Source organism: Strigops habroptila, chromosome 7 (assembly GCF_004027225.2).
Source record: "Strigops habroptila isolate Jane chromosome 7, bStrHab1.2.pri, whole genome shotgun sequence".
Lineage (NCBI taxonomy): Eukaryota > Metazoa > Chordata > Aves > Psittaciformes > Psittacidae > Strigops > Strigops habroptila.
The window spans coordinates 10054162-10068011 of NC_044283.2; the positions used below are offsets into that span (position 1 = coordinate 10054162).

A 13850-nucleotide genomic window follows, 5' to 3' on the forward strand; every position below is an offset into this window, starting at 1 on the left:
AATGTTCATGCTGTAATGTATTTAAAAGGATAAAAATACGTGCATGTAATGTAAGTCCTGGAGTAATGTAACTGAAGATCTAGGGACCTGCTCATAATTCATACCTTGGCAAAAGGAGAAGTTGCTTCAGGTGATTTAATAAGGAGTTTGAACAAAGCTGGATGCAAGCAGACAGTTGACTGAGTGATAGGCTTTCCCTGAGCTAAGTGGCAGAATGTTTGAAAGTTGGCTATTTGTGTTCAGTCTGTAAATGTTCAGTGCTTCATCCCTTAAAGAACACAAGTTTCTCAAACTTATTTTGTATGTTGAAATCATATGGAAAAATCAATTTAGAAGGCTGGTGGAGCTAGGTATGCTATTCCAAGGGGAAAGGCTTAATTAGAGGGGTTTGTAAAACTGTGTGTGTAGTATAATATTGTGCTAGGCAAGCCAAACAGATTCTGAAGGCAGCAGTCAGATAATTCTTTGCATGCAGCAAAAGGTAGATGCCTGTATTGGAAGAAAGTGTACTTTTAAAAGGGCACAGAGAAAGGTCATATTGAATCCCTTTTTCTCTGAATCTTTTTGGATGCCCAGGAAAGAAATAGGTGTTTCTGTTTAGTTTGTGATTTTGTCATTCTTGGGGTAGGAGAGAGGAATATGTCTTCACTCTCCTAATAGATTTTATCCCTCCGCATCTCAGAAGGAGTTGGAAATAGATAAGTCTTTTTTGCCTCAGAAAGGCACTCGCCCACATTCGATTAGCACAGATGATTTCATGTTGCTCCATTTATTGCTAAGGCCTGGCATTTCCTAGCATGTGTCACCCCTCCCGGTGTCCGCATATTTCCCTTTGTTCTACTCAAGTACTTGAGCATGACTTTGACTTGAATGACAAATCTTGAGGTGGAGAAAAAGGACTTTTTTCGACTGTGTTATCGGGGTGTTCTGTACACGTGGATTTATTTGCTCTGTGTAATATCTGGGATATAGGTAGGGTATTTTGGGGGTTTTCTGCATGATGTTTTTATGGTAGACTTTGACAGTACTTAGTTACTTTCTTGGGGCTTGATCTATGTAAAATGGAACTAAGTGGATTTTCTGGATAAGAGTTTTTGTCAACTGAAAGATGTGATCAGACTAGTTTCATGCAGTGGTGCACACATCTAGCAGGTTATAGACCATGAAAGCTAGAAGATACAGGACGTTTCAGCCTTATGAATTATTCTCCTTTATGCCCTCTCTCTCTTTGTACCCTATTGTTGATGCAAGATACTGTGTTGTCTATTTTTATTCTGGAAGAAAAAATAATGTACTCACAAAGTAGTTTTCTTCTTGATAATTATTGTAAGCTAATACTCTTTAGATTTGTTACAAGCAGATTCTGAATACAACATCAAAAAACTCATGGGCCCTTCTGGTTTTTCTACTAGCAAAGAGATGATACAAAGAGAAATTATCATGTTTTCTCTTAATCAGAACTTTATGCTATATGCTTTATGCATTTACCAGTTTACAGAGACCTGAAACATCTTTTATGGTGTGTTATAACTGGAAAGCCACTGCTCAGCTTGCTGGCCCTGACACTAAGCTCCTCACTTGGATCACAGGGATCACGATTTTGCCCTGAAGTCTGGAGGAGAGTTGCATCCTCCAGACTTGCAGGGGTTGTGTGCGTGCCTGTATGCTTCAGCTGCTAATCCAGCTGGATGAGCAAGCAAAGTTCCCATGGAGAGATACACTTGAAGACATTTTAGTTTTCCTAAACTAGATTTATTTTTTACATTTTGGTAATTTGTTTCCATCAGACTCCTGACATATACCATGGCTTTTTCCTAACCCAATTTGGAAGTCAGGGTAATTTGAAGAATTAATTTCAGTACTTACCTGGTTGTGAAAGATTTGATTGTTGAATGCAATTAGATTTTATCTCTGAGTATAGTTCATATGTACATTTATAAAATGAATACATACATGTCCTGTCATTTGGAATGAAATACTTAAATAGTTTTTCTTGAATATTCATATTAGCCCTAACAGGCATGGGGTCATACCCTGTCCTTCCTTATCTTTTAGAAATGGCTACATACAGGAACTGTTTAATTTTATAGCTTTTTAGTACATATGGGTTTTAATAGGTAGTTCTTAGTATGTATGTGGTGTTAAATTTCATCAAATAATCAGACATTATATGCATAGTAGATCAAATTTTGTCCTGAAGAGCCTCCAGTGGTGGTAAGCGTGAGTACTGAAGAACAAAAAACAGCCCCCAACACACAGTGAATTTTTAAAATGAGATCATCATAGTATTTAAAAAAATCTGGTCTTGCAACTTATACTTTTGGACATATCTAGACAAGTTTCAGCTGAACAGTTTAGAACAGAAACTGCTTTGTCTAATTATGGATTGCATGCAGTTTCTGACAGGTTTATATTTCTAAGATTTCTAAGTACTCACAAACATGTTTTGAACATAATACTGTGAATTCTTACACAGTAATTACAAGCTTTCGTTTCTAGCTGGTTTTGTTGAATTAAGTGGATTTAATTCAGTTACATAGATGAATTTAAAGAGATGTTCTTATATTATTCTGTGATCTACAGAAGTAAACTGTGTTATTTGAAATATCTAAATAGCACAAAAGTAGGTGGTTGATATTTTGATAAGAAGTTCTGTTCTTCATATGGGTACTACTTTTTAAAAAAAGGTTTAAGAGAAATAATTAGGCCTTGCAAGGAGAGATTTTAAGATGTTGATACATGTAATGTAATGCATATTAGCTAGAATATTTAAAACAAACACACAAACCCAACCTGTGGTGTGTAGAAAGCTCACTGCATGAAGTTAGGCTAAATGGATTGAGGTAAAACCATATCTCATTGTCCATAGAATTCGATTAAGTGGTACTATTAGTGTAATGTTTGAGCTTTTCTATGAAATCACACCATTTTTCTTTTAAAAAAATGATATTTTACAGTTGTTAACTTCCCAGTTTTTGAAAAAAAGTAGTGTAACTTTTCTTTTTACTATCATGAGAATCGTATTCTTTTTACTTCATAACTTTCAACAAGAAGAATTATTCGTGATGTTTGAATATAGATTCATGCAAACTGCAGAAGTAAATGACCATTCCTAAAATGTATATAGCTTGAAAGTATTTTTATTTTTTTCTGTCTAATGTGCAAACTGATACTATTACTTGACTTTGAGTCATCCTTCTTTTCATTGTTTGAGTAATGACATTGAGATTGTTTATTCATCAGCTGTTCTGTACAGTACATGAATAAGAAATTAGAAGCAATCATATTTATAATACAGATTTCAGTAACATAAATTAAATTTTCTAAATTACAAACATGAATTAAGTTACAGCTTCTGAATGCATAATATGCTTGCTAGACTTATGTGCAAAGTAGAAGTAGGAAAGATGTCCTAAGCCTCACTGAGGAACTGTACCCAAAACAGAAACACTTTTTGATACCTGAAACAGCACTATTAAAAAAGTGAGAGGCCTGGATACACTTTTGATTATATTATTATGCTTCACAGATTCAGAAGCATTTATTTTTGTGTAGTTAAGGAAAAAGAGCCATCATTTTTTTAATGTTTTCCATGAAAGATGTGTTTATCTGAACTAGCACCAGAGGAATAATGTCGATAGAGACTAATTTAGGCTTGCGTTAAAAAGTAGATGTGCTGCTGACATAAATGGTGAGGGCACAACAGTTTATAATAAGTGATGTTCTTCAGATAGTGTTAACAACAGTGTGAGATCCTGCAGTGAAATAGAAGATAGTGATTGTTAATAGCCATTAGAAATCAATAAAAATATCAGTTGTCCCTCCAGTCTTTCACTCAGTTGAGTGTCAAGGTATAAGCACTGGAGTGCATGTTTCGGAAGTGGTCACCTACTTGGTGTTGCAGAAATTTTAGCTGCGTTGAGGTAATTTGTGATCAAAGATGAGAAGTTTACGATAGATAGGTAAATAAACTTCGGCATTTTGCAGGAAGACTATTTGTGTTTGAAAAATTGATATACTAGTAGAGGTGGTGAGGTGTTCTTGCCTAGCTTATTGGAAACACTCTTAACATCCTTTTGGCTCTGTGGTAGTCAGAAATGATCGGCAGGGCAAGTTTTCAGAGTCATCTGACACACAAAATATTGAATTTTAATTTTGGTTCCCCATATCTGTAGCTATTGCAGCAAAATAAAGTATATGAGGTGATGATTTCATTCTAAGTCTTTGCAGGTCAGTTTTAAGATACCTGCTTTGTCACATACACCAAACGATTGACTCTATTCATCTAAGAAGGACTGTTGGAAGCAGTGTGGCTATTCACAGCAGGAAGTACTTTGTGCAATAAATACTAGTGAGATCAAGTTCCAGGACAGTGTTTTAAAGGCCTGGGGTGAATTTCACGGTGGGGAGGAAACACCTATAAGAATGTAACAGCTGGTTTCTTTAGATTTTCCCCTCTCATATTATCTGTTGTTAACAAGATGATAAAAGTAGCTAACATTTCAAATACTATGTGAAGCTCAGAGATTTCCAATACCATGAAACTTAAGTAACACTTATCTTTCTCTTTCTTATTGCAGTCAGCAACTGTTTCTGATGGAGGTAAGCTGAAGCTTGTTTTTACTTTTATAATGAAAAAGAATCAATTTTCCACATTAAGCAATACAATGTATGGTAAATAAGGTGACATATTACAAGACGGGAGTCCAAAGTGGTGCAGAACTCTGTGTCTTCTTTGGGAATTGTGCTAATGAAAATACTGCAGGATTATGTTCACATCCTTTTGCTGATTTATTTGCATAATTTTTTGGTGGCACATCTTTATATGCATGTTTTTATTGTAACTAGGTTTCATTCATACTAATAAAGAGGCAAAGCTGGTAGACTTTTGTATAATTGGATGGTAGATAAAATCTTGGTCTCTATTTTATTGTTCTTTAAATACATTGCTTTTGAAGAGATATGCTCTAGCTCCTAAAATATAAGCTGTATTGGTGCATGTTGAGGTTGAAATATCTTTGCAGAGTGATGCATTTTGAGAAGGGGGTAAGTAATTTGATACTTGGAAAATCCCAGCATGGAGGTTTTGCAGTTCTGGAGTACTCCTAAGTAAACTCCTCTTCATGTCACCTAACCATGTTTGTTTTGATTTTCATATGGCTTTAATGTTTTAAAGGACATCCACTCTTCGTTAAACATTAGAAAATGATTTCTCTGAACCTTTGAAGTTAATTGAAACAGCTTAAGTATGCTTCCTTAATGGAATAAAGGAATCTGTATAGTTTGGATTTACAGGAGATGGCTTTTCTCACTTGTCCTGCTTGGCAGGAGTTGGTTCACTAGATCCTGCAGAGAAATTCACTTACATATTTTTATGTTTGCTATTCTTTGACAACAGTACAAGATAGTTTTATGATATAAAAAGGGGACAATCTGTGTTGCCCCAGTGCAGTAAAATTGATGAAATATTTTGAAAGGTAAAGATAATTTTTTTTTCCTATGTAAATGCAAAATTAGCAATACTATCCACAAATCTCCGTTGTACCCTAATTTCTGATTCCTTACAAAACTTAAACTTCAAAACCTGTAGTTTTTACTGACTTATTTTCAGTTCTTCCAATATGTTTTTTGTATTTCATTCCAATTTCGTTTCAATGTTTTCACAATAAATTTTATACAGTTTTGTGAAGTAATGAAATCTGAAGGCCATGTAGGTTGCAGAGGTGAAAGAACAGGCAATAAGTTATATGCATTTTTCTGCTGAGTTGCATGACCTATTTTTTCAGCTAGTGCTGAAGATTTAACATGGACTCTCTCTTCATTGTTAAATGCTATATCAGAGGGGGGATGTAATTTATGTAAAAAGTGGTAGTTGAACTATACCGAGTAATATTAAATCAATGCTTAAGTACCTGCAAAGTGGATTGGAAAAATATGAACCAGAGAGATTGCAACCTGGAAAAGTGAAATGAAGTAAAATCCTTATTAATTTCATTTAGAGCTGCATTGAGTGTGAATAGCTCTGATTCATTTCTGAATTACATTTTCAGGCTTTTGCTTTTATTGAATATGTCACAGCACTGAAATTTTTTCAATCTTCTCTAATATCACTAATTCGTTAATAGATCCACAGATTTACACATTTTAGGGCATGTCTAGATTAGAGAAATTTTCACTAGTGCAACCATTAGTATAATAGTCCATAATTCCCTTCCTAGACTAAATTTTAATGTTAATATTTGTACATATAAAATCATAGAATGGTTTGGGTTAGAAAGGACCTTAAGGTCGTCTTGTTCCAACCTCCTGCCATTGGCAGTGATGCCTTCCACTTCATCCGGTTGTTCAAGGCCCCGTCCAACCTGGCCTTGAACACTGCCAGGAAATGGGCAGCCACAACTTCCTTGAGCAACCTGTTCCAGTGCCTCACCACTGTCGCACTAAAGAGCTTCTTCCTTATACCTAACCTAAATCTCCTGTGTTTAAATTTAAACCCATTGCCCCTTGTCCTATCACTGCAGTCCCTGATGAATAGATCATAGAATCATAGAATCATAGAATCATAGAGTAGTTTGGGTTGGAAGGGACCCTCAAAGGTCATCTAGACCAACCCCCCCTGCAATAAGCAGGGACATCTTCAACTAGATCAGGTTGCTCAGATCCTCTCTGGCATTCTCGTAGGCCCCATTCAGATACTGGAACGCTGGCATATAACTGAATACTATAAACACCGTTGTTAAGCTTTAGTCTGGGAAGAGAAATTTATGTGTAAAAAGTAATTATTGTGTGTTTATATACACCCCTTCAGTAAAATAGGAGGCACGACAGCTCCCTGTACATTTTCTTTCCAAGGTCAATGAAGCCTCATGTCATATGGCTTTTATTTCATTAGAGCCAGGCACTGGGAACCATCTACCTCTTGATGCATTTACTTTACATGGTAACTCAGCTTGCACAGGACTGGGATGCCAAAACTGTGCTCTTGGGCTTTGCAAGATAGGTAACGTGTAAAAGATAGAGGTACTTGAATTAGTGTTGTTTCCAGAGATGCCGACCAGTAGCAACTCTTAACTGTAATTGATTTGCTTAATGAATTGCAGACAGTCAGAATGCAAGCTGTGATAATGTATAGATGCAAGATCACTGCTATGGATCAGCACCTGTGCTGTAGAATCACAGAAACCATTTTATGTTACTACAACAACCTGTAATTAGTTGATTTCTCCTACATCCCATCTCAGAAGCTGTCCGTTCCTGGTGCCTGTAGTGAGAGTGCGCACGCAGCATGCAGCATGGGCACTGTGCCATCTAAATCATCACAGGGATGGTCAGTAGTCCCCAGCTAATGTCTGACTTTGGCTACTGATACCTAGATGGCACTTTACCTTGCCTAGACGGTGCCTTTACGTTGACCTTAAGCGAAAGCCTTAAGGTCAAAAGACATAAAATAGAACTACATGGTGATTCATCTCCCATATAGACACGCGGTGAGGTATTTGAGCTACTGAGAATTTCTAAGTAAGTTCTTACCTGCTATTCCCTACAGAGATCAGTTCCACAAAGCTGATCTATTATTTCCAAGTGCGTAAGCATAACAGACACTATATGCCTGGTTTTTTCCTAAGATACTACTTTGCTGTAGTTTCTGCTGCTTTTTGTTTTTAATGTTCATCACCTGGAAAGAATTTTCATAAGGAACAGCATTCTTAAAGATTTTTTGGAAGGAATCTGATGTTTACAGTAATAAATAATGCAAAACTGTATTCTAAAAAGTAACTGAAGAAGGCAGAGCAAAATACCCACAATGAAGCATAAAATAAAACAAAACACTATTTATACTTTTTTACACTGTAAGTACAGATGGATTATCTCCTCCAACAGGTATATGACTTATTTGTCAGTTACGTTGGCAGCGCATGCCTGTGTAGCTGTGTTCCACTGTAACATAAATAATTCAAGTTCCTTTAGCAGCAGTCGCAAAAGGTCTTTTCTTTAAATTATTTATGTAGCATTTTATAACGCTTTGTGTTAAGTATACTATTGCTTTCTTCTGCTTGAAGCCATGAGGGTAAAGAATCAATTTGTTTAGAATGGTGTCAGAGGCTACCAGGAATTGCTGGGGGAGAATGCGTTAGCTTCCCTTATCCCAAACTTGCAGAGGAGCAATGTGCCTTACAATAAGGCTAATCTGCACCCAATGGGTTCCGGGACGTTACAGCTGAACTTGGTATGGATTCAGAAGGATGGCTTTCAGTGAATGCCTTGAAGTATTTGATTAAGTGGCACCACAGTGGTTCTTATCAGCTTTATCCAGGTAATGTATTGAGGGATTAACTGGATTATCTTAATTATATGAATGTATGCATTGTGATGATTACAAGCGATATGTGTAGCTTCTCACAGTGATAAAAGGTCATAGAGGGTTGAAAAATATGTATGGATTTTATAGACAAATGCATACAAAAATATCCTTAATTAATTGTATTCAGACTTACTACTTTGTGTGATTTAAACAAAACCTTCAGAGCCATCTTATCCTGAATACTTTCAAGATTTTAGTTGATTAAGTGCCTCCATTTTCTTACATACTGCTATTTTTGTAAAATAAATGTAATAATTTACACACTGAATGCTGTGTAAAATATGGGCTTTTGAGGATTTTTAGAAAGCATTCTGCGTTGATTCTGTATTTGAAGAAGGCAATAAATTAAATTGAATGAGTTTGCACAGGAAGTAGCACTTTCTTGCTAGGTATGGTGGTTCTCAGAGCAGAAATAAATTTGGGTCCCTGGGATTTGGGATGCTTGAGTAAGGAGCCCGCTTTTACAGGTATTGTAAGATGAGTTGGTGCTTCCACACAGTAAGGAGAAAGGAAGGCAGGCATTAGGAAACTTCACAACACTGCTAAGTTGTCCATGCAGCTGAGTTGGGATTTTTACAGTAAACTCCTCTGGCATCCTGTGGTTCCTGATAACTGGTTTTCTTTTTTTAAATACTTCACAAGAAGCAGTAGGTGGCTTTGCACAACAGCCTTGTGGTTAGAACGTTTGCGTGTGGGAATCGGAGCTCCTAGTTTCCTCTAATGATTATCACAGTGCTCATTAGAAAAATATGTGACTGAGTTGGAAATTTTCTCCATTCCTGCTTTCCAAGGTGGGCTGTGTGTACCTCGGAATGCAGGAGTTGTGAGAGTCAGGAAACCTGACACTGAAGTCTTACACTGGAAACATTCCTCCGCAAGAGGAGTGAAGCAGGACTTACAGCTTATATGGTCTTCATTTAAGCATAAATTGGATAAATTGTGTATTAGTCTTATAGTTGGTGAGTTTTTCTTCTTGTCTGACCTTTCTTTTCCTCAGATTATAACTGGTGTACCTGCACTAGGCTGTAACTGTTTTAATTGCAACAGTTATCTATGTGGAAAAGAAACTAGAATAACCAAGCCTTTTCTGGGAAACAACGATTTTCTTCATTGTTTTCAGGTTGACAGGTATACCCCAGCAGAAATATCTACAGATTTTAAAAGCAAACTGATTGCATTTTTGCTTTAAGGGGAAACAAAAGCGGTGTCAGTGTTAAGTATGAACTCAAACAGGTCTTTCTGAAAAAAATCTGAATTAGCTAAATAACATCCACCCGAGCAGAGACAGTTTACTGTGAGCAATCCCTTAATGCTGCTGTAACACACTGAGAGGACCTGTGCCAGTAGCTCTCAAAGTTGTTGAAAATGCAGTCTGATTTTGGTTCATTTGTTCTCATGGGACCTCCAGAGTGGGCAGCATATCAGAGGCATAAGAACCCAAGGTAGTTTAGAGCAAGTGTAACGCTGACAAGCTAGAGAGCAAGCAGCTGCTAGCAGTTAAAGGTAGTTAGCAGTCACCCACTGGTGTAAACAGTCAGCCTGTAATTGCAGATTGGCCTTCCTGCCTGCCAATGGGAAATTGAACAGCCACCACTTGGAAGGAGGAAGGTAAAGTTGGCCTGCTAATGACTGCTGGGCAAACAACTGCTTTGGAATCCCTTCTGAGTCCTAAGGTGCTGTCACTTACGGATTTACAATTGGCCACTTCATGTGGCTACTCCCTAATTTCCCTCTGTCAGGCAAGTAGGTTTAAATGGTTTGGGTTGTGGGATGAGTTTACTTCTGATTTTGCCTGAAAGGAACTAGGAAATTCTTATCATTCATCATTGGAGAGCGCTGGGGATTGAACCCTCTAGGAGTGAGGCAGCATCTGAAACTGTTACAGATCTATCAAGAAGTTGGTGTCTATTTATATCCTGGACTGTAAAATAAAAATGTATCTCCCTGCAGAGTTAAAGCAAAATACTTCAGATAATAAATTTAGATATCATTCTCTTCAGATTCACATTAGTGTCTTTCACAATAGTTTCACTGTGGTGACAGGTATTCTCTAATGAAGCTAAGAGTTGATTTGGTTATAGTCTTTCATATGTGTTAAAGGAAAGAAGTATTTGTTATAGGAAAATTTGGCATTATTTGCTGAGTGCTTTTAATTAGTTTGAATTTATATGATGATTAGGCAAAGAAAAATATATACCTTATGTGTTATTATGGTCCTTAAGTGTTATCCTTATTGAAAATACAAAGTTACATTTTCATTCTTCCCTAATCTAATTCTGTATCTTTGTCTTATTTTTGTCTTAAACAATAGCTTTGCTCATAGAAATTCTCAGTAGTTGACTCTTACATCTTAGTAAATATTTCCAAGCAATGGGATAAATTTAAAAATCAAGTTTCAGAACTTTTTTAAAAAAAATTATCTTCTCTTTACAACTATTTTATGACTTTTTTCCTAATCTTATATCTTTGAATGGTCCTTTTATCAAAATTTTTACTTCTAGGGAGGTATACAAAACATTCTATGCAGTAATGTTTTGTAACATAGAAGTTGGAAACTCAAAGTGCTTTGAATATATATATATGTAACAGAAAAGGAGATCTCAGGAGGTCTTATAAAGTAGTAATTTTGGAGAAATTACTCCTTGCTTTAGTTAGTCCAGGTAATTGTCTGAGGAAGATAAACAGCAATAAAAATGTCCCTGTGAAAAATAGGCCATTTCTTGCTAGTTGTGAATTCAGCTTTCTCAATCGGTATACATTTATAGGGAGCTACACGTTTGCTTTTCCATTTGGCATAGAACAATTGAAGATACCACCTACTTTATTTGAGCATATTATTTTCTCACATTGATTACTACCAATTTTTCAAATAATGTCTGCATTTTTTTTTATCCCATCATCACAGAATTGCAGCCAGTGTGGCACCTCTGTGGCAAAACTTCTGCTAAAAGCAGGGTCCATTATGAGATCAAACCATATAGCTCAGGGCTTTATTTAATTGTGTCTTAACAATTAATTATACTTCGTATCACTTCTGTGAAGTGTGTATCTATGAGTACAACTATACCAGTTTTACATTTGTATTTACCAAGAGATGGAGAGAGTGGTGGTTTGTAAAAGGTCATGCAACAAATAAATTGCAAGTTTGTGAATAGGAGCCTGTTATCCACAGTTCCTTCTTAGAGCAACCATTTCTTTCACTTTTCCACTTTCATGAACAGGTGGTCACTTTAAGAATATTTTTGAGCATATTCTGTCTACTGGTATGTGATAAAGATGATCTAGGGTTAATACTTGAAATTATTAGTTAGGCTGCTGCACAAGGTTGTGTTTTCCTGAATTCTCTATGGGTTCTTGTTAATTTGTTTTCAGAATACAAAAAGCACTTCTGTTTTTTTCAAGAGCTAAAGAATCTGGTCATTTCTCAGCTTCTGACCTCTAGATTATTGCACTACGTTTGGCTTGAGCCTGGAAGGGAGTCACAGGCTCCTGTTCTTATCAGAAATCATAATAAATTGATACCTTTACTTGCTGTGGGTGAGGAAGGCAGCTATTACTACCTCATTTTTCTTAGTGTCCTTTTTCTTAGTTAACTCTTTTCCTAAATTTTCAGTATTTAACAGGAGTCTTTCATTTCCATGAAAAACTTCAGAGTTCCTGTTTAAGGGAAGGTCTATCTTCCTTGGTGCAGTCCATGGGGTGAGGAATGTAAGCACAAAATTTTGTCTAAAATACTTTATTTTGTGAAGCAAGAAAAAAAGATTTCTTTTTGTGCCTGCCCGTTTTGTTTCTGGCAGGGGATTGCTTTGAAGACACTCATTTGATTTTCTTTGCAGGGGAACAGAAGAAAATTGAGAGATGTTTGGAGTTTTTTTTTCTATGCAGACGCTCCTAGTAAAAGAGGGGAGGGATATTTTGAAGTCTGCACTACTGTGAGCTTGAGCAGGAGGTGTGATAAATCCAGTAAACAATGCTGAAGAGTAAAAGTGAGTAATCCTTTATTGACAGATTTGTTCATTCTTTTTAACAGAGCTGAATAGTACTGATCTAAAAGACTGCATCAGTGAAAACAGCCTCAGTAGCAATGCTAGTCTTCCCAGTGTACAGAGCTGTCGACGACTTCAAGAAAGAAGAGTTGCAAGCTGGGCTGTTTCATTTGAGCGTCTTCTTCAGGATCCTATTGGTGTTAAATATTTTTCGGTAAGTTTTGAGGGACAGTAAGATGCCTTTCAAAATACCTGATACTGCTGCAGTAATTTTCCTGTATTCTTTCTTCTTTCCTGACACCATCCTTACACAGGACAAGAGATAGGAGTTCATTCTTACACAGTTAGCTGAGCATGTTTCGACGTTTAAACTGGTTCACAGTTAAATAAGAGTTCATAGTAATACACATATAGCGATGCATTTCTGGATAGTGAAAGTCAGATAAAAATGGAAGCTGTATTTTGCTGAACTTTTAGAAAGCTTCCCTGTTTTGTAAGTAATTACATTTTGTTACATTTGTATCTCTAGCCTTTATAAAAAAAAAGGCAGCAGTTTCAGTAGTTTCCCAAGAATTGGTAATATATTCACATTTACCTACTGAAATGTCAGAAGCCATGTAGAAGATTTTTTTCAGTGATACAGCTGCTTGTTTTCCTACAAAATGTTTTTTAGAAATATTTTCTGCAAGCAATCATGGTAGCTAAAAGCATTGTTAAAGCTGGAGCTTGCAGGATAGTGCTGAGTATTTGCAAAGCATAAATAAAGCTTCTTCACAGCACATTTATGAAGTTGTAAATACCATGATCTCTGTTTTATACGTAAGGAAATTATGGTGTATACACTTTTGCGTTGTTGTACTGAGAGTATATTGTGGGTTCCGAATGTGTTGCACAAGGGCAGCTTGTGCTGCCCAAATAGTTTTTACAGAGCGAATGTAAAGAAACCTGTGGTGTAGGAGATGTAGATTATTGGAACCTGCAGTAACGCAGAAAGACTCCTTTACTTGATACAAAAGTATTAAAATATCAAAATGATTAATAGGCAGACTTCCATCATTACTGGTGTGGGGACCCAAAGAACACATCAACAGTGAACATCTGTTTGAGGAAACAGAGATGATGAAAGCAAATAATATGTCCTGGATATTATATTCTCTGTCTTTTCATTTTTCTTAGCAGAGTAGCCCAGGAGTTATTAGCAGATTTGCTTAGGTACTGACGCTTCTCATCAGACTGAAAGAAAAATTTCTATTCTGATCTGATGTTAGAGTCCACCTGAAAAATGATGCAGTTTGTGGCAGTGCTACTGAAAGTTTAGTTGTCTTTTCTAATTGCTTTTAAGCCATCAGTAAACTTACTTACGTATACTTAAGAAATAGTTACAGTAATTTTTCAGTACTATGAAAGTTCAAAACCTGTATTAAAAAATGAGAAAGTAGCTAATGTCATTTGATTAAATTTTCATACTGAAAGATTAAAGTTACATTTCATTTCAGCAGAAG

General features: G+C 36.2%; 1 protein-coding gene across 7 annotated transcripts in view; it reads left to right on the forward strand.

Moving 5' to 3' along the window:
• RGS12 (regulator of G protein signaling 12) overlaps positions 1 to 13850 on the forward strand; it is a 93355-nt gene that overhangs the window by 43906 nt on the left and 35599 nt on the right. For all 7 annotated transcript variants that reach the window (XM_030491646.1, XM_030491649.1, XM_030491647.1 and 4 more), the window contains 2 exons: positions 4581 to 4602; positions 12393 to 12562. In XM_030491646.1, coding sequence (XP_030347506.1) covers positions 4581 to 4602; positions 12393 to 12562 — 192 coding nt within the window. The remainder of the gene's footprint in view (positions 1 to 4580; positions 4603 to 12392; positions 12563 to 13850) is intronic.